This window comes from Tripterygium wilfordii, chromosome 8 (genome assembly GCF_013401445.1).
Source record: "Tripterygium wilfordii isolate XIE 37 chromosome 8, ASM1340144v1, whole genome shotgun sequence".
Lineage (NCBI taxonomy): Eukaryota > Viridiplantae > Streptophyta > Magnoliopsida > Celastrales > Celastraceae > Tripterygium > Tripterygium wilfordii.
This window is the reverse complement of record NC_052239.1, coordinates 9,805,039-9,825,045: the sequence shown is the minus strand read 5'-3', so window position 1 is coordinate 9,825,045 and position 20,007 is coordinate 9,805,039. Positions and strand designations below refer to the sequence as shown.

General features: G+C 37.0%; 1 protein-coding gene and 1 long non-coding RNA gene across 25 annotated transcripts; one reads left to right on the top strand and one right to left on the bottom strand.

Moving 5' to 3' along the window:
* Positions 1-599: 599 nt before the first annotated feature.
* LOC120004373 (prohibitin-1, mitochondrial-like) lies at positions 600-5,369 on the bottom strand. 4 transcript variants are annotated; one of them, XM_038853710.1, is made up of 6 exons: positions 5,214-5,369; positions 3,507-3,688; positions 3,118-3,234; positions 2,792-2,962; positions 2,247-2,459; positions 600-965 (listed from the first exon to the last, which is right to left on the bottom strand). In XM_038853710.1, the coding sequence occupies exons 2-6, from the start codon at positions 3,675-3,677 to the stop codon at positions 774-776; spliced, it is 864 nt and encodes a 287-aa protein (XP_038709638.1). In that variant the 5' UTR covers positions 3,678-3,688; positions 5,214-5,369; the 3' UTR covers positions 600-773. The 4 variants fall into 4 exon arrangements, with proteins under 4 accessions (XP_038709638.1, XP_038709637.1, XP_038709639.1 ...); XM_038853709.1 differs by lacking the exon at positions 5,214-5,369 and adding an exon at positions 3,923-4,097; XM_038853711.1 differs by lacking the exon at positions 5,214-5,369 and adding an exon at positions 3,899-3,962.
* A 175-nt stretch (positions 5,370-5,544) lies between these two features.
* LOC120004030 lies at positions 5,545-19,592 on the top strand. 21 transcript variants are annotated; one of them, XR_005469431.1, is made up of 13 exons: positions 5,545-5,830; positions 5,923-6,064; positions 6,214-6,331; positions 9,794-10,417; positions 10,503-10,677; positions 11,287-11,423; positions 11,961-12,160; positions 14,317-14,839; positions 15,337-15,563; positions 16,532-16,635; positions 16,760-17,416; positions 19,210-19,420; positions 19,496-19,592. It is a non-coding gene; the product is annotated as an uncharacterized LOC120004030 (long non-coding RNA). The 21 variants fall into 21 exon arrangements; XR_005469432.1 differs by having other exon boundaries at positions 19,530-19,554; XR_005469435.1 differs by lacking the exon at positions 19,496-19,592 and having other exon boundaries at positions 9,794-9,977; positions 10,299-10,417; positions 19,210-19,446.
* Positions 19,593-20,007: the final 415 nt, after the last annotated feature.

Sequence of the window (20,007 nt, the reverse complement as noted above, 5' to 3'; positions counted from 1 at the left end):
GAGAGAAGCTTCCATAGGTTGACGAAGAGTAGCGGAAGATCTTGTCACAAAGAGATGGCGCAGCAGACGATCGAAGCTTCCAGAGATTGACGAAGATCAGCGGAAGATCGTGTCATGCCTTGCGAAGACGTGCCCCAAGCCCGACCGAGAAGGTATAAAGATGAAGAGAACTTTCCATTCTGTTGAAACCGGGGTGTGAAGAGCTTAGGCAAAAAAAAAAGAGAAGGTAAAAGCAAAGTCAAAAAGAGTCGGGTATATTTAGTAAATGTCGAGGTGTGATTAAAATTTTCCTTTAGATTATTGCTGGTCCATCTAACCAATTTTGACCTTCAAACCCCCAAAATCTCAACTCAAATTTCAGATCCCAGAAAGGTCAGCCACCGTTCACAAGAATTCCAGCGAAGTCCCTTATGCCGCCATTCAGGTCTGTTCGCAAACCAAGCTTCAATCTTTTTAGAAACCCAGATTTCCTTGTTGCCAAGCAACAATACCATACTACGCAAACCCTTTGCTATTCAAACTCAGAAAATCAACAGGTACTGATTCTTGGGCTGCACGTCAAAATTACAGGTACATAGACCCAAAGAAAAGACAATTGCTGGAGGAGAGGAAGTGAGGCTTTCCTTATAAACCATATTGCTTGGGTTGATTGAACAAATCAATAAAACTGCCCAAATATTTTTTGTTAGGAATGAAAAGAAGTAGTTGCTGAATAACAATTTATATCAAAATTTATTCTCACAATTGAACCAAATGATTTCAACCCAACATCACTATATCTTGTTGGCATCCAAATTCCCATCATGGAGGTTCAGCAATAAATCATCTGAATTCAGGAAAACCTTGTTAGCTGCATTTGAGAGGGTGCGAGCGATTTCTCTTGCCGCCTCAATCCTCCTTAGTGTGATGAATGCTGGGTTACTGGCTATAGCTTGACCGATCAGCTGAGCACTCTTGGCTTCACCCTATCAAAACCGAGAAGAAAGACAATATATTACTCGATAGGAAAAACAGCAGGATGAACCAATGTGAATGACTGTAAGCTTCGTTGGGATGCTCAAATTTTTAAAATCTAAATTATATTAGAGGAACTTCTACGAAAGACATAGAAGGCCAAGTATATATTTCAATGGAACCTATGAAGCACGGACACGGACACGAGTGTCGGACACGACACTGCACGGATACGCCGACACGGCAATTCTCAAAATTCTAAGGATACGACACGTCAAGGACACGACAAATAAATATCAATTAAATATATTTTTAAATTTAATTCATATAAATATCCAACTATAAATCAAAATATTATAACATCATATTAATCAAAAGATCCAAAAATAATTATTAATTTCATGCATCTAAATCTTCAATTGGATTTTCTTCAATATTCTCCATCCTTTGGTCATCAAAAATAACATCTTCTAACTCTAGTTCATCAAATGCAAATTGGCTATTTGAAGAACTCCAAAAGGGTTAGGAGTTCTAAAAGGGTTAGGAGTTCTAAAAGGGTTAAGAGAATATTGTTCTTTTTATCAATTTCTAAAAGGGTTAGGAGTAGTCGTTGTGATTCATTTTTAATAGGATTAGGAATTGTCAACTTTAAAGTTGACCATTTAAAATTAAATATTTTGGTTTTGGAGTGTCAGACACGCTTGCACCGTGTGTCCGACAATAAATTTTAAAATTCAAATAAATAAAATTTTGCATGGCACGTGGACACGTATCCTGACACGTGTCGGGCAAGTGTCGTGCAAGTGTCGTGCAAAATCAAGTGTCGGACACTTGCATTGGCTATCAATGCAAGTGTCCGTGCTTTCCAGAATGGAACTCTTGCAACCCTCCTTTCACTCCAACACAAAGTAACAAATGCTCAAGAAAGGGGGGAAAAAATATATATATATATAGATATATTGAAAGAAGAAATGCCAAAATTATCAACAGTATGGACAGCTAAGTAGGCGACAATAAGTTGATTAATCAGAAGTTACAAAAATGATAAAGTTGCTAAACAAGATTCTCCCTTCATTTCTGCCAAAACCCGGAACAGTGAATCTTGAATTACTTGTAAGTTGTAACTATCTAACAAAAAACCAAAACGTTTTCTCAACATTAGACAAGTTTTGATTATTAGTTTTCATTTCCAAATGATTAAAGTTCAGAAAGCATAAATATAGCTGCAAACTGAACCAAACTTTGAGAGGAGTAAATACTAATTGTAAGATAAAGCATTTGTGTATTCTGACCTCTGCTCTAATAACAGCACTTCTCTTGTCTTGCTCAGCCTTTTCCACAACAAATTTAGCCCTCTCGGCTTCTTGGGCAGCCACCTGCTTCGCTTCAATTGCAGCTGTAAATTCCTTTCCAAAAGTCAAGCCAGTAATGGAAACATCATCCAGTGCAATGTTGAATTGAGCTGCCCTTTCTGTCAGTATCTTCCGTATTTCCCTGCTAACATTCTACAAAAGCAAGAGCAGTATGCTTATTGCCTCTTCAAACCTCAAACACCAAAAAGGCCTACAACCCCCTAGCTAGCTAGAAGAAGCAAATGCCTACTTGTTGATAAAAGAATTTCCATCTCATTCAATTGTTTCAGTATTTAACCAAATACCAGAGTGAAACTTTTTCCATAATTAAAAAAGAAATCAATGATTCAGACGATAATTCCTAATTCATCATTATGACCCTCTTCCAAGGACTTTAATATCCAATGTGTTCTTTTTTTCGAATGCAAAAAATTAATATACAATGCATTCAAGACTAAACACATGAAAGAAGCTTCACTTCTTACCTCTCTTTGAGTAATTAGCTGGCTGGCATTATACTGTGCCACCACAGCTTTCAGAGTTTCATGAATGATGGACGGAAGAACTCTTTCATTGTAGTTCTCGCCAAGACTTCTATAGACAGAAGGTAGCTTGTCTGCAACAGGACGAGTAAGAACTCGAAGATCAATTTTAACCTGTGATAGCAATCAAGATTTAAAATTCTGAAATGCGCTTTCAATAAAATTGAACAATGCACAGAAATAAAACCAAGAAGTAATTTTACAATACCATGCCCTTTAGAAAAATAATAAAGGATATCAGGAAAATGAAAAAGCAGAAAGGAATATACCATCTGAAGATCACGGCTTCCAGCAGTACACTCCACGAGATTGGGTCTTGCACGAACATCATAGATGACTGGCCTCTCAAACCATGGAATTATAAGATGTGTGCCCTCAGGATAAACCTGTGTTTAATTTACAGTTACGGATTATGCTCATATCTTGTCAAATGAGAGACAATGATCCACATGAAAATATTGATTTTTTTTCTACAACATATCAACCAAGCATAAAGTTGAAATAGAAAATCAAACAATATCAAAAGGGGGAAAAAAAACAACAAAACCAGCTATAAAAAATTCAAGTATGATTTGACTTAAATATATCAAGAGAATACAAACAGTCACAGTAATCTTTAGAAGACATCACTCAGGGAAAGAGAGAAAAGGAAAGCAACCTTGTCTTTCACACCGACAATGCGATTGAACACGATGGCCCGATGCCCTCCTTCAACATTGTAGAGACTATTAGCAGCTGCATACAAGCCAAGCCCACCAATAGTTCCAAGCTTGAGCAACAAAGAAGTACCACCCGGCAACTTGGGAACTTTGACATTGTTGAAATTCATGTTCCAAAACGCTAAGAACATCAAAAATAAAAAATTTAGACAAAAAAGATAGAGCCTTGCAGCTGTTCTTCAGGGAAAAGAAAAATCCGAACCAGAGAAATCCCCATGAAATTGAATTTTGAACCAACAAAGTCGAATCTTTTACGTTTTCATCCAAAACATTGCAGAAACAACCAAACATTTGAAAAGTAATAATCGAGTAATGAAAAACGAGAGTATACGAGATCAATATTTGTATACGAAACCTTGTTTTCTACTCAAAAGTAGAGAAGTCAGGAGTTTCCTGGTTTGGGGTTTATGACTCTCGCTTTGTACAACGATACTTCTTCTCCAGGGCACAATCCGAAATGGCCCATGGGTCTGTAAGCCAGATGGGCTTGCGAGGATTGAAGTAGAATAATCCATTCAGGCCCAAAAATAAAAAGTTTTAAGAATCGGAAACTCAATTCGAAGCCCACGCAACTTGGGTTACGCCAAGGCCTCCAAACACCATTCTGCATACGGCCCGTTGAAACAATGGGCTGTTCAAATGTTTGAGATTCAGCCCAGCCCGTCTGCTTCGTCTGTTTACCTCTATTCTTTAGTTGATTGAACCTCAAAACGACATCGTTTATTAAATTCATATATCCGCAAGCAAAATCAACATTAACTGGTGGAGAATGAAAAAATAAAAAATAAAAAAGAGATTTTCCAAGTCAAAATGAATTATTTTACAAGCCAAAACTCCTCACAAGGAGCATCTGAAAGATAACTCTTTTTAAAAAAAAATAATTCAAGAAATCACCCAACCCAACGTATCATTTCATAATTGAGTGGGGGTAAACCTCGAGTCGTCAAAACAGTCCACACCATACTAACGACAGATAAGACTAGACCAAAGCTCATGCGAGTAAGGGCTCGAAAGTGTGACAAATCCACAGAACCAAGATTCCAAAAAGAAATATCACAGTTGGTTGGTTCGAACTCATGATCTCGGACATTATAGGTCTAAGTCCAGAGAGATAACCAACTAGTTTTATCGCAAAGTGGTTGCTAATACAAATTACTACTGATTCTACGTTATAAAATGTGAAAGACAAATGCAGGCACATCATATGATAGCCAATAAAAACACTAGACCCGTCAATGGGAATTTCGACTCCTTAAAGTTCAGAATCCAGAGAAGGGGCTAGAAATGGAAGTTACATCCAAACAAGTAATTAGCACAGCAAAGAATGTTACACGGGGAGGAGATTTAGTATAAGAGTAATCAAATAGTATCCAACCGTAAATCAAAATCTTCCAACACTTTAGACTTAGACAGAGACGAAGAAGAAGGGTTATGATTGGATGTTTCCTCAAGTAAATTGTCAAGTACATCATCAATATTTGAGGTGATCCATAACCCAGAATAGCAAAAAGACAAGTCTCTTACAAATCCAGAGCTATGACTCTTATATTTATATACAAATTGAAAAGAGAATACCAAACAACAATGAACTGAATTCGTAAAGGAATATGGATCAAACGGTTAATGCATGATTGCATAGTTATTACCTCAAGAAAGCTCGATGATGAAAGAAGGCAGAACAGAAAATGTCTCTCAAGAAGCAATTGGCATCTATCAAATAAAGGAATCTGATGAAAGATCAGAGCAGATCGAGCAAAACATGGGTTCCTTCCAAATAAGCGTTAGAGGCCGATAAATGGGTTTCAATGAAGGTAAAAGGAAGAATGGAAGATAGGTTCGAATATCGAACCTCCAATTCTCCAAAGCAAAAGGTGTAAATTTATTTTTTATTTTTTGTCGTTTTCGTAAAACAGAAATAAGCTTTTAGGAAACCGTTTTATTGTTCGTGCAAACAACGCCTTCATGTTTTTTGTTTTTTTCTTTATTGTTTTAACAAAGCTTTCATCTGACGCTACATTACCTTCACGAAGCCACTCTCCTCAGTCTGGGTTTTAGGAAACCCTAGATTTCCCTGTGCCTGCGTCAAAACAACGTTGTATAAACGTACAAATTTCGCTCTATCCAGTCGCCTCTCCATAATCCATTTAGTTGGTGCTTTATAATTCGTATACTGATGTTTCAGAATTGGCCGCGCGTTTTCCGCCTATTACGGTGCCCCCGACGATGCTCTACTCTTTGCCTCCTTTACTCTACTTCAGTCAAGGTAAACCCTAAAAGAGACCCATTTTCTTTTTCAGTAATATTCTCTTTTTCTTGGATATTGTTCTCACTTATTGAGTGCATTCAAATTGGCAGAATAAAAATATGCGTTATGTGCATATTGACGTGCATATCGGGTGAGGAGTATTTATTCCTTCTTGGATTTCGTTCATGGCGAGGACTCCCCGTCGAATAAATCCCGGGAGGTGACTGATGATGCCCCCGGTTGTCCCGATTTGTGAGTCTATTTTGATCTTGATTTATTGTTCAATGTTCGAATTCCTGATGAGTTAGTCTAATAGTGTTAGTTTTGAAAATCATTTGACTCAATTGGACTTTGTGTGGATGTGTTGGGATAATTACTCTTTGTCTGTTTTTGGTGTGTAGAGATGAGAATGCGTTGCTGAATACACAGTGCCCAGGAATCTAGAGCTTATATGGCAAAAGGAAGTTAGTTCTAGACTTCTAGCATTTATGCGACTCAATTGATTGCAGATATCAACAGGTAATTTGTGTATTTTGAGAGTATAATTACGTCGAATTCTAATGTTTGGTTTTGCATGTTGGCTGAATTGCTTTGATGGTATAAAGATTTGTATGTTGAAATTGCATTTTCTTTTTGTTTCTCAGTGATGGTAAACTTGTGTCCTTTGTTCACTATCTTGAAGTTCTATGGGCTCGCTTAATGAAAGTCCAACTTACAAAGTCGTAGACTGTAATTGCTCCACCAGGGCCATCAATTGCCCTTCTATAGGTATGACCTATAACTATAAGTAGTAAATTGATGAGATTGTGGGATTGTCCAAGTTAACTTTAGCACTGAAATCAACAGGCCTGACTGAATCCTTGGTTGATTTATAATTGGAGTCTGAATGTGAAATAGGCAAACTAAAAATAGAAGTTGCAGTTACCCTTCATCACAAAATAGAGTGAACACTATTTCAGTTTGCATCCACATATCTCGAATCAATCTTGACTGGTCGTTTAATCGGTAGGGCTTTGACATCATAATGCATGCATTGAAAGCAATGCATTGGAAGTTGCAGTTACACTAAACCGTTTACGCCCTTGAAACCAATTTATTGGTTATATTGTGACAAGAGGAGCCTATAAAAGCAGAAGGGTAAAATATTTAACGAGCCCACTAAACCATATAAGAGATTAATGCATGCATTGAAAGCAGCAATGCATTAAAAGTTAAATATTTTGCCCTTGAAACCAAATTATTGGTTATATTGTGACGAGAGGAGCCTATAAAAATAAAATGGCAAAATATTTAACGAGTACAGTAAACCACCTGGAATTTGTGCTCTAGAGGCTTTCATATTCAACAAAATATAAGAGATTGTCTGAATGCATGCATTGAAAGCAGCAATGCATTGGAAGTTAAATATTTTGCCCTTGAAACCAAATTATTGGTTATATTGTGACGAGAGGAACCTATAAAAATAAAATGGCAAAATATTTAACTACTACAGTAAACCATATAAGAGATTGTCTGAATGCATGCATTGAAAGCAGCAATGCATTGGAAGTTAGTATTTTGCCCTTGAAACCAATTTATTGGTTATATTGTGACGTCAGGAGCCTATAAAAGTAAAAGGGCAAACTATTTAATGAATCCACTAAACCATAAAGAGATTGTCAGAATGCATGTATTGAAAGCAACAATGCATTAGAAGTTAAATATTTTGCCCTTTTGGTTATATGGTGCCATTGGGAGCCTATAAAAGCAAAGGGGCAAATGATTTAACAAGTCCACTAAACCAAAAGGAGATTGTCAGAATGCATGCATTGAAAGCAGCAATGCATTGCAAGTTAAATATTTTACCCATGAAACCAATTTATTGGTTTTATTGTGACAAGAGAAGCTTATAAAAATAAAAGGACAAAATATTTAATGAGTATACTAAACCATACAAAGTATTGTCTGAATGCATGCATTGAAAGCAACAATGCATTGGAAGTTAAATATTTTTCCCTTGAAACCAATTTATTGGTTATATTGTGACATCGGGAGCCTATAAAAGCAAGAGGGCTAAACATTTAATGAGTCCACTAAACCATAAAGAGATTGTCAGGATGCATGCATTGAAAGCAGCAATGCATTGGAAGTTAAATATTTTGCCCTTGAAACCAATTTATTGGTTATATTGTGACATCGGGAGCCTATAAAAGCAAAGGGGCAAATTATTTAAAGAGTCCACTAAACCAAAAGGAGATTGTCATAATGCATGCATTGAAAGCAGCAATGCATTGCAAGTTAAATATTTTGCCCTTGAAACCAATTTATTGGTTATATTGTGACAAGAGAAGCCTATGAAAATAAAAGGGCAAAATATTTAATGAGTATACTAAACCATATAAGATATTGTCTGAATGCATGCATTGAAAGAAGCAATGCATTGGAAGTTAAATATTTTTCCCTTGAACCAATTTATTGGTTATATTGTGACATCGGGAGCCTATAAAAGCAAGAGGGCAAAATATTTAATTAGTCCACTAAACCATAAAGAGATTGTCAAAATACATGTATTAAAAGCAGCAATGCATTGGAAGTTAAATATTTTGCCCTTGAAACCAATTTATTGGTTATATTGTGACATCGGGAGTTTATAAAAGCAAAAGGGCAAAATATTTAACGAGTACACTAACCATAAGGAGATTGTCAGAATGCATGCATTGAAAGCAGCAATGCATTGGAAGTTATATATTTTGCCCTTGAAACCAACTTATTGGTTATATTGTGACATCGGGAGCCTATAACAGCAAGAGGGCAAACCATTTAATGAGTCCACTAAACCATAAAGAGATTGTCAGAATGCATGCATTGAAAGCAGCAATGCATCGGAAGTTAAATAATTTGCCCTTGAAACCAATTTATTAGTTATATTGTGATGTCGGGAGCCTATAAAGCAAAAGGGCAAAATATGTAACAAGTAAACTAACCATAAGGAGATTGTCAGAATGCATGCATTGAAAGCATCAATGCATTAGAAGATAAATATTTGGTCATTGAAACCAATTTATCGGTTATATTGTGACAAGAGGAGCCAATAAAATTAAAAGGGCAAAATATTTAATGAGTACACTAAACCATATAAGAAATAAGCATATATTCCTCAGACCTTTTCTTTACTATTTTTGTCCTGTACCATGTGGCTTAATGTTTCATGGGTTATAGATAATGCGTTGTATTTACAGTTGTTGGCAGCCCACTATTGGGCAACAAATTGATATGAGAGCGAGTTAAATTTGTTATTCTGGAGAAAAGTGGTCTATTTCTGGATAGATCCTCTATTGAAACAATTTTTTTGGTGGACTGTGTCTATGTGTAAGTAATGTAAATTTGGTCCCTGAGAAGGCAATTAGAGTATGTGGGTTGTTGGTTGGTCTCTTGAAGGAGTGCAATGGTGCACCTAAATGAGATGAAGGGTAAGTGTTGTCTTGGCTGGCCCAAATTAGTGAACTTTTCTCTGATGTTGAAAGTAAATTTTCTGCAGCAGTTACCTTATAAAATTTTTTGACCACAATCGCGCATCATTTGAAATATATATATATATATATAACCTGTGGTTTGAGAATGAGAATCTTGTACCCTTTTTGATGGGCTGTCAGTCCAGTTCTTGATCATTTTGCTGCTCAATAATGCATAATGGTATAATGAAAGTTTGTTTCGTGTTTTTGTTGTTGAGTATAATGGTATATGCAAGCTGAGTCGCATAATGACTAGCATAGCTCTCTCCTGTTATGTAAAAGGCTTGAATTTTGTATTGGGGGCACCTTTCTAGCCAGTTGACTAAGAAAGGTGTAGGCATCATCTGGGGCACTTTTATCTCCGGTGTGGTTATAGTTAGATGGGGAATTTGAATAAGAATAGCTTATCCCTGCTGATGATTCATTGAATATTATATTTGCCACTGCCATTGATCAGTTAAACAGTGCGAGTGATTTTCTAATATTGTAGAAACGAAGAGTAAGAACAAGGAGTTTATGCTAGATAAGGAAATTTTCCTTACCATTGATCCATGCATAGACATTGCGGAACAGTATTTTGGCGTCACTATTTATCCGAAAAGGCGGGCCCTAGTTTAGACATTGCTCCATACCCAAATGAAGAACATCCAGGTCCTGTTATCAACTTATGCCAGGTATCATCCATTGACCGAGCTATAAGTTTATGAGACTATATTTTCTTTCACCATATGCATATGTTAGTTTCGCTGTTTAAAGGCTCAAAAGAGGCTCATGCCAACAGAGTTGAAAAATGTGTGCTTCGCAGGTGAAATATACAATGTTTACACAAGATGATGATGTGCACATCATGTAAAATCTGTGATCATAGTATGTAGTAAATATAGCCGGCATAAAGTGAATGCATTTTTACTGTAACTGCATTATGAAATGGATTAATGGACAATAATGATGGAATGTCCACTAAGCATTGGGGGTGTAAATTCATTGTGCTGTAGCAATATAGGCAGCCTAGTTCTGGATGTCATTCTCATAGAGAGAGACTACAAAAGCAAATTTCTCAGGCAAAGTTATTTAAAGAAGTGGATTTCCTTGAGAAGGATACAGACATTGCAAGGTAAAAAAATATTTGCTACATACAACTGTTTATGCTACACACACATTGATCACCAAAACAGTGCGAGTGATTTCTAATATTGTAGAAATGAAGAGTAAGAATAAGGAGTTTATGCTAGAGAAGGAAATTCTCCTGACCGTTGTTCCATACGTGGACATTGCGAAACAGTGTTTTGGCGCACTGTTTATTCTGAAAGGCGGGCCCTAGTTCAGACATTGCTCCATACCCAAATGAAGAACATCCAGGTCCTGTAATCCCAGGTATCATCCAGTGACCCAAGATATAAGTTTATGAGAACCATACTTCCTTTCACCATATGCATATGTTAGTTTTCCTGTTTAAAGGCTCAAAAGAAGCTCATGCCAACAAAGTTGAAAATGGCGTGCTTCGAAGATGAAATATACGATGCGTACAGCACATTACGTAAAATCTGTGATCATAGTATATAGTACATATAGCTGCCAATAAAGTGAATGCATTTTTACACTAAGTGCATGATGAAAATGGACAGTGATGATGGAATGTCCACTGGCACTAAGCATTGGGGATGTAAATTAATTGTGCTGTAGAGCCTAGTTCTGGATGTCATTCTCATAGAGACTATAAAAGCATATTTCTCAGGCAAAGCTATTTAAAGGAATGGATTTCCTTGAGAAGCATATAGATATTGAAAGGTAAATGCCCACACACATTGCACAAATTACATCTGCTATTCTACCTTTAGCTGTCTCAATGCTGGACAGGACAAATATGCTAGCTGGGCATCAGCTTCATATGAAGCATATTTATTTGGTGCATAAAGTAGTCTATGCATGAGTCTCAGATTTGGTCCACTTCCTGGACAAAGCACTAAGAATTGATTATGCCAGCTATGGACGAACCCAAGATCTATCCATGACCAGGATGAAACTAAGTGGAGGTCCGAACCGATTGATGTTGAAGAATCAGTGGATGAGTTGTGGTTCTCCCCGAAATGCAAGCGCAGCAGTTGATTGGACATCTAGGGGTAAGGTCCGCGAATCTAATAATTACTATTTTCAGTTTGTGAATCCAAACATATATTGCTCCGTACCACACGAATAAAGCTGCCAATGTATCAATCGATAAGTTCTCTCTCAAATTCAGTTCCACCCACTAAGAAAAAGACTAAAAATAATTGAATTCACATCTAAAAAAGAGTTTGTCCAGACCTCCTTTGAGAAGCCAAGCTGTGTGCACGGATCAGTACCCACCTGAAAATTGTTCCGAAAACAACAAATGCATTGGTTGTTGACATTGGAAATAAAAAAAAAATTAAACGAATGAGAGTATGAGACCAATATAGAGAATTAAAATTGCAGGGAAAAGAAATTCCCTAGCTCCGAATGAATATCTGGCCCATGATCATCTCTCGATAAAAGTGAGGCCCGAAACTCGATCAACCGAAGTGGCCCAAATTTTTTACTCGTCACTCTCTTTTTTATTTTATTTTTGTCGTTTTAGTAAAACAGAAATACGAACAACCGCCTCTTTGTGGCCCCGATTTCCTTGCTCACTGTTTCAGATGGTTCCTAGTGCGATCAACGACTCCTAGTACCACCATGCCGACGATGATCTCGCCTGAAGAGGCTCTCGAGATTGTACTGCGACTGGCCCAGCGTTTGCCGAGTGTTACGGTTCCCCTCCACGATGCTCTCGCCTTGGTTTTGCCGGAGAATATTCTTGCGCCTGAACCCTTTGCCTCTTTAACCGACTTCAGTCAAGGTAAACCCTAAAAGCGAAACCCGTTTTCTTTTTCTTATTCTTCACCATGCGTGTTTACCTTGAAAAGATTTTTTTTGGTGGATTGGGGGTAAGATATGTGAATTTTGGTCCCTGAAAAGGCAATTAGAGTATTGGGGTTGTTAGTTGGCCTCTTGAAGGAGTGCATGCACCTAAATGAGTTGAAGGGCAAGACAAAAAGAGCAAAGTGTTGTCTTCGCTGGCCCAAATTAATGAATTTTGCTCTGTTGTTGTATGGAAATTTTCTGCGGCAGTTACCTTATAAAATGGTCTGGCCACATTCTAGTGTCTCTAAATTGCCCCTGTTTTGAGAAAAAAATTACATAATATGTGGCTTGAGAATGAGAATCTAATACCATTGGTAAACTTCGAGATCCTTGGTTCGAATCTCTCCTGGAGCACCTTTGATTTAAAGTGATTCTAGTCATCTGTGGGTGACTGTTAGAATCCAGAGTCTACTCTACAGGTATGGTCCAACGTGGCTCAACCTTGGACAGGTTCCAAAGCTGTCCAAAAAGAAAAATGTTAACTGCTTATTGTCAAAATCATCTTATTTGAGGTCACTTTGTGGATGCCAAAGTGAAAGCAAAATTGATGTTCCCCTTATCAAAGTTAGATATGAAATGGGGTGAATGCTTTGCTATAATATATATGCTTTGATCTTATGGTGGTATTACCTCTATGAGGAGATACAAATTTCTGTATCCTAACTTGGTGCATCTGGATACTCCTCTTTGAATCACTGTTTCTGAGAGGTCACTTAATTGATGCCAAAGCAAAAGAGCAAAGTTGATTTACTCATTGTCAAAGTGATAAAAATGGGAAGTACTACTCTCCGTCTCAATATTTGCAAAACCATTTAACTAGTCATCTCCATGACTTTTAAGATGGTCTTTTAATGCAAGTGTGCCCGAGTAATATAATAAAGGGTCCACTCAAGGCAGTATCCTGGCAAGCAGCCAAGAAGTGGGCGATGTGTTCTTGAGGTGATGCTCATCTGTTAGTCACTCCTTCCTGCTCTTTCTGGCCACATATTACATACTCATTGCTAGTGTGCATTGTAATTTTGCTTTCAATGTCTTAGACCATGTTTGCTTCAATCTTGACTATGGACCCGAAGAATCAGTCGTGCGCGTCAATGCCATTGGGCTACTAAGCCTTTTGCTCTCGAATAACGTGGTAGATTGGCCCTGACTCGCTTAATCTGTGCTCATTTAAGAGATAGATGTGAAAACTGGGGTTGGATTATGTCCCCTTTTATTAAATTTCATTTTCCATGCAAGAAAAGTTCATGGCCTACTGTGGTTCCTCCCCTCCCTCCGACCCTCCCATGTTTTGTGCGCGTCAATGCCATTGGGCTACTGAGCCTATGGCTCTCGAATAATGTGGTAGATTGGCCCTGACTCGCTCAATCTGTGCTCATTTAAGAGAGAGATGTGAAAACTGGGGTTGAATTATGTTTCATTTTCCATGCAAGGATAGTATAGCCTACTGTGGTCCCTCCCCTCCCACCGACCCTCCCATCTTTTGTGCGCGTCAATGCCATTGGCTACCTAGCCTATGGCTTTTGTATAATGAGCTCATGGAGCCAGCAGGCAGCAACTATACACGTCTAAGTCGTAGACAGGTATAGTTTGTACATAAGAAAGGTGCATTGCGTATGGTGTGTTATTTTCTTATTTATCATTTCATTTATGAAATCTTGGTAAAAATCTTATAAAGGGATTTAGGACTGGTATATGCAGTTTTGGGATAAGCCTTGAGGTCCTCTGAATGTGCAGTTAATAGAAGTTTTATTATGAGAATTTAATATATGTCAACATCTGTTTTTATGAATGTTCTTTTTGCAACGACATGTATATTGCATAACCAAAAGAAATTTATGGTCTTTTAAAATCTCCTTACAGTTTTTTTCTTCCCTATTTGTGAATTGCTCAGAATAAATAAAATTTAACAAAAGCCATGATTCCCTTAAGATATTGTTAAAGAAGCGTAGACAACAACGTGAACATCATATTATGAGCACTTTATTGAAAGAGTACCACGACCATGATGAATATCATGTGGAATCCTATTTAAGCATTGTATTTAATTGTAGTTGTATTATTGTATATCATTTTTTTATTTTGGCCTTGTAGGTCTTGGTAATGGACCGTGTACTTGTGTTGGTAGTCAATGATGCTTCTGAAGGAGCCCTGCAAAATTTTTGAAGACGCTTCTGGCAAGATCTTCCTGTTACCTTACATATTTACCATGTGCTTTCTTAATTTTTTATGCCCTTAGTGTCTGGCTCTGAAAATTTCAATTGACTCAAAACTCCTGTTGGCTGCTCATTACATTCTAACATCTCTTTCATTGCTGTAGCTTAGATTCGCATACAAGTTTCTGTTTGCCAAGGATGTGACATTGAGAAAGATGATAGTGTCAAAATCTGGAGAAAGAGTTGGTCTTGCTGAAATTGGCCTACTTGCTACTGTGGGTGTACTGATGGTGATGTTGCTCATTTGCGCTTATTTAATACAGAATGATCCGATAATATATAATGCTTTTACTCAGGTACATCCTAAACAAATAATTGTTGTGCTTTCTACTGGAGATGAGCTCGTGGAGCCAGCAACTACACGTCTAAGGCGTGGGCAAGTATAGTTTGCATTGCGTATGGTGCGTTGTTTTCTTCTTATCATTTCATTTACCAGGCTTTGTGAATTTCTTTAAAAAGTATTTAGGACTGGTATTTGCAGTTCTTGGAGGACTGGTATATGCAGTTCTTGGATAAGCCTTGCAATCCTCTGAAGTTTTATTATGAGAATTTAATGAGTCAGCATCTGTTTTTATGAATGTTCTTTCTGCAATGACATCTATACTGCGCAACCAAAACAAATTTATGGTCTTGAAAATTGCCTTAGAGTTTTAGTTTTTTTTACCTACCTATTTGTGAATTGCTCAGAACAAATAAAAGTTAACAAGAGCCATGATTCCCCTAAGATATTATTGAGGAAGTGTAGACAACAACATGAACATAATTTTTTCCATACCAACGATGTCATGGAGGATCATAGTTTTCCAATAATCCTCATCATGGACGTCGCTCAAAATTTGCATCAAAGTTTGTTTTGTCTATGCCATTTAGTTTATGCGGCTCTTATAGTTGAATTCAGCTTGTGTGTAGATCAGGCACTCGAATCGTGCAATGATAATTGCATCAGCAATGCAGAGTTCTTGATCTTGGTATTGCTAAAGATTATCAAGAAGGTCTCAAGAGGATCCTGGAGAGTGCCTTTTCTTCTAGGATCGACATTCTTCTCACATCTGGAGGTGTTTCCATGGGGGACAAGGGTTTTGTCAAGCCATTGCTTGAAAGAGAGGGACTGTACATTTTGACAAGGTTAGTTGCTGAGCCTTTTGATGTTCTTTCATTCATATCACTCTGTCGTAGAAGTTTAACTTTTCGCATAACTGGATATGTTGGTCGAATGCTACCAGCCATTGGTTGTTCGACTAGATTGTCCTTTATGAGGATGTATTGACTATTGAGTTAAGTGTGTGTGCTCTGATGTAGTATTAAATGAATTATACAAATCTCACAAACCTGCATAACTGTATATGTTGGTCGAATACTACCAGCCATTGGTTGTTCGACTGGATTGTCCTTTTTGAGGATGTATTGACTATTGAGTTAAGTGCGTGTGCTCTGATGTAGTATTAAATGAATTATACAAATCTCACAAACCCAATTTGTTTTAGCTTTTGAGATATTTGACATTTGTATTTGAGCACTTGCTGGTGTCAAGTCCTGTATTCATAACTTGACAATTACCAAGTAAAATAATTTTACTTGTTTTTCCTCCCTGATTGACGGTGACTTCCCAATGTGTGTGTGTGTGTATGTCTGTCTGCGTATTTTTTTTATGGGGGGAGAGATAGAATTAATAATTCAATTACAAAAGTTTGGCATTTATGTCAGATTAAGATTTTGGGATGGGTAGTGTTTCTCAATAATTTTTTTTTTCTTATCTTAGTCCAACATTGATTTTGGTTTAGGTTCGAATGAAACTAGAGAAACCTTTGATATTCGTTGAGGTGACCATAAAATCAGCAAATGATATTGTGTCAAAGATGATTTTTACCTTTTGGACTACCTGAAATCCATTCAGTTGTATAGTTGGTTTCCATTTCTTTGTGGTCCCCGCTATCCATCGTCTTTCTGGATGGGCTAACTCTCATCCCTGAAGGATGATTAAAAATTTAAAAAGTCCATTTCTCTCTCCTTTCTCCCCTGTTTTAATTGCTATTCATGTGACGTAATGTCATAGACTCATTGTTTGTGGTCCTTTCTTCCTTTATTTCATATAGAGTACAGGATCCCTGTTTGTGGTCCAAATCGTACAGAATTTCATCGTGCTATCATTAGATGGAAGGTCAATGATGGATCAAGCAGTTCTGGGTGAGCTGTTCAGGTATTCTATCTTCCGGTTCATGGGATTCTGAGTGATTATTTTTAGGAGTTGAATTTCTTCTTTCTGGTTTGATTATTGCTCAGTTGGTCCATTCTAACAACGTCCAGCTGTATTTTTGTTTCAGATTTGTTGCTCAAGAGTATTGGTCATCAAACGAGCAGTCGGCTTTCAAGTATGATGTCAGCTAATGCCTTGTTGGAATTGCCAACAACAGGTAGTGAAATACCTGCCGGAACTTCAGTCTCGGCCTTTGTACTCTCTGATTTAAGTTGTGCTGCTATAAATGAGACAGTGCCATAGCATTTCGTCGTGCTTCTGCTCAAGCAGAAAGTAAATAGGAGCATGCTGCTGCAAATAAATTGCAAGATGCTGAATTCAGAGTTGTTGTTCTAACAGTAAGTGATACTGTTGCATCTGGGGCTGGTCCTCATAGGAGGTATGGCACTGTATGCTGTATTTTACAATGTTGTATTGTTGGTCTGTCTGAAGCTTATAAGCTAGTCCTCAACTAAACGTGTGGTGTTTTAGTAACATGCTTGGTTGGAAGTATCATCCTACATTGGTTTTGGGTCTTTACTATTCATGTTCACAAACAGCCTCTCCACATTATGTGGGGTAAGAATAAGGAGTTTATGCTGGATAAAAAATTCTCCTTACCGTTGTTCCATGCGTAGCCGTTGCAGAACAGTGTTTTGGCATCACTGTTTACCCTGAAAAGCGGGCCCTAGTTCAGACATTGCTCCATACCCAAATGAAGAACATCCAGGTCATGTAATCCCAGGTATCATCCATTGACCAAGCTATCAGTTTATGAGACTATACTTCCTTTCACCGTATGCATATGTTAGTTTTCCTGTTTAAAGGCTCAAAAGAGGCTCATACCAACAGAGTTGAAAAATGTGTGCTTCGCAGATGAAATATATGATGTTTACACAAGATGATTGAAAGCAGTAATGCATTGGAAGTTAAATATTTTGCCTTTGAAACCAATTTATTGGTTATATTGTGACAAGAGGGACAAATAAAAGCAAAAGGGTAAAATCTTTAATGAGTCCACAATACCATATAAGATATTGTCAGAACGCATGCATTGAAAGCAGCAATGCATTGGAAGTTAAATATTTTGCTCTTGAAACCAATTTATTGGTTATATTGTGACACAATGAGCCTATAAAAATAAAAGGGTAAAATATTTAATGAGTATAGTAAACCATATAAGAGATTGTATGTATGCATGCATTGAAAGCAGCAATGCATTGGAAGTTAATATTTTGCCCTTGAAACCAATTTATTGGTTATATTGTGACGTCGGGAGCCTATAAAAGTAAAAGGGCAAACTATTTATGAGTCCACCATAAAGAGATTGTCAGAATGCATGTATTGAAAGCAGCAATGCATGGGAAGTTAAATATTTTGCCCTTGAAACCAATTTATTGGTATATTGTGACATCTGGAGCCTATAAAAGATAAAGGACAAAATATCTAACGAGTGCGCTAAACCATATGGAGATTGTCAGAATGAATGCATTGAAAGCAGCAATGCATTTCAAGTTAAATATTTTGCCCTTGAAATCAATTTGTTGGTTATATTGTGACAAGAGGAGCCTATGAAAATAAAAGAGCAAAATATTTAATCAGTACACTAAACCATATAAGATATTGTCTGAATGTATGCATTGAAAGCAGCAATGCATTGAAAGTTAAATATTTTTCCCTTGAAACCAATTTATTGGTTATATTGTGACATTGGGAGCCTATAAAAGCAAGAGGGCAAAATATTTAATGATTCCACTAAACCATAAAGAGATTGTCAGAATGCGTGCTTACAATGCATTGGAAGTTAAATATTTTGCCCTTGAAACCAATATATTGGTTATATTGTGACATCGGGAGCCTATAAAATAAAAAGGGCAAAATATTTAACGAGTACACTAATCATAAGGAGATTGTAAGAATGCATGCATTGAAAGTAGCAATGTATTTGAAGTTAAATATTTTGCCCTTGAAACCAACTTATTGGTTATATTGTGACATGGGGAGCGTGTATAACAACAAGAGGACAAACTATTTAATGAGTCCACTATATCATAAAGAGATTGTCAGAATGCATGCATTGAAAGCAACAATGCATCGGAAGTTAAATATTTTGCCCTTGAAACCAATTTATTGGTTATATTGTGACTTCGGCAGCCTATAAAGCAAAAGGGCAAAATATTTAACAAGTAAACTAACCATAAGAAGATTGTCAGAATGCATGCACTCTTGAAAGAGTGCAGTGGTGCGCCTAAATGAGTTGAAGGTTTAGACAAAAAGAGTTGAGTGTTGTCTTGGCTGGCCCAAATTAGTGAACTTTTCTCTAATGATGAAAGGATATTTTCTGCAGCACCTTATAAAATTTTCTGGCCACAATCTAGTGTCTGTAAATTGCCCATCTTTTGCCAAAAAAAAAAATTTATATGATCTGTGGTTTGAAAATGCGAATATAGTACCCTCGTTTGATGGGCTATTGGTGTCCCATTCCTTTATTTCTTGGTTTGTTTTTAAAAAAAATATTTGCTTACACGAGCTTCATAGGTTCAAAAGGCAAACTCATCTATGAACAATTTCTTATGGAGGTGTCGGAAAGAAGGTGAAGAGAATCAAAAGGAAGCAAGGAGGAGGAAAGTTGATTCAGTGAATATTCTATTACTACCTCGTAATTGATGTACCATGGTTGTCAAGAAGTCTTGATGGGAGGTTGAGGCTGCCTATTGAATACCTGAATGATGTAATCGACATTGCAAAGGTAATATGAGCATCGTTAGGACATCATTTCACCTATTTCTGAACTCGTTCTTGAATTTTTTTAATTTATTAATAGATGAGAAAAATTTTAACTCTGCATGCGCCTGTAGCCGGTCCCAAGCCCGAATAAAGGAGGAGGGTTGTGGTAGGTCGACAATCAACGTAAAACTTTGAATATACGTTTGTGGATTCTCATATAATTGATCCCAAACTTTTGGGATAATGTCAAGTTTGGTCCATTCACGCGGTACTCTTCGCTTACCCGGCTGTGGTATGTGTGTAGTAGTGGTTTCTAATTGCTTCGTTTCCTTGTAATTCCTTGGATATTTAAAGCCCTAATTGTGAATTATATTTACTTTGATTATTTGAGTATGTTTCTTAATATCGTTTTGGAATATAAATAATTGCGGTATAATTCTATGTTTGTGATGATGATAATGGCGTATTAATAAGTAAATATCTTCCTTGATTGTACCAAGTATTACAGAAATAATAATATTATGATCACTATGATATATAAATCCCAAGATGACTTCCGATCTAACTTTTTATGCAAATCATTGCATCCTTTTTAGCTATGAATAATTG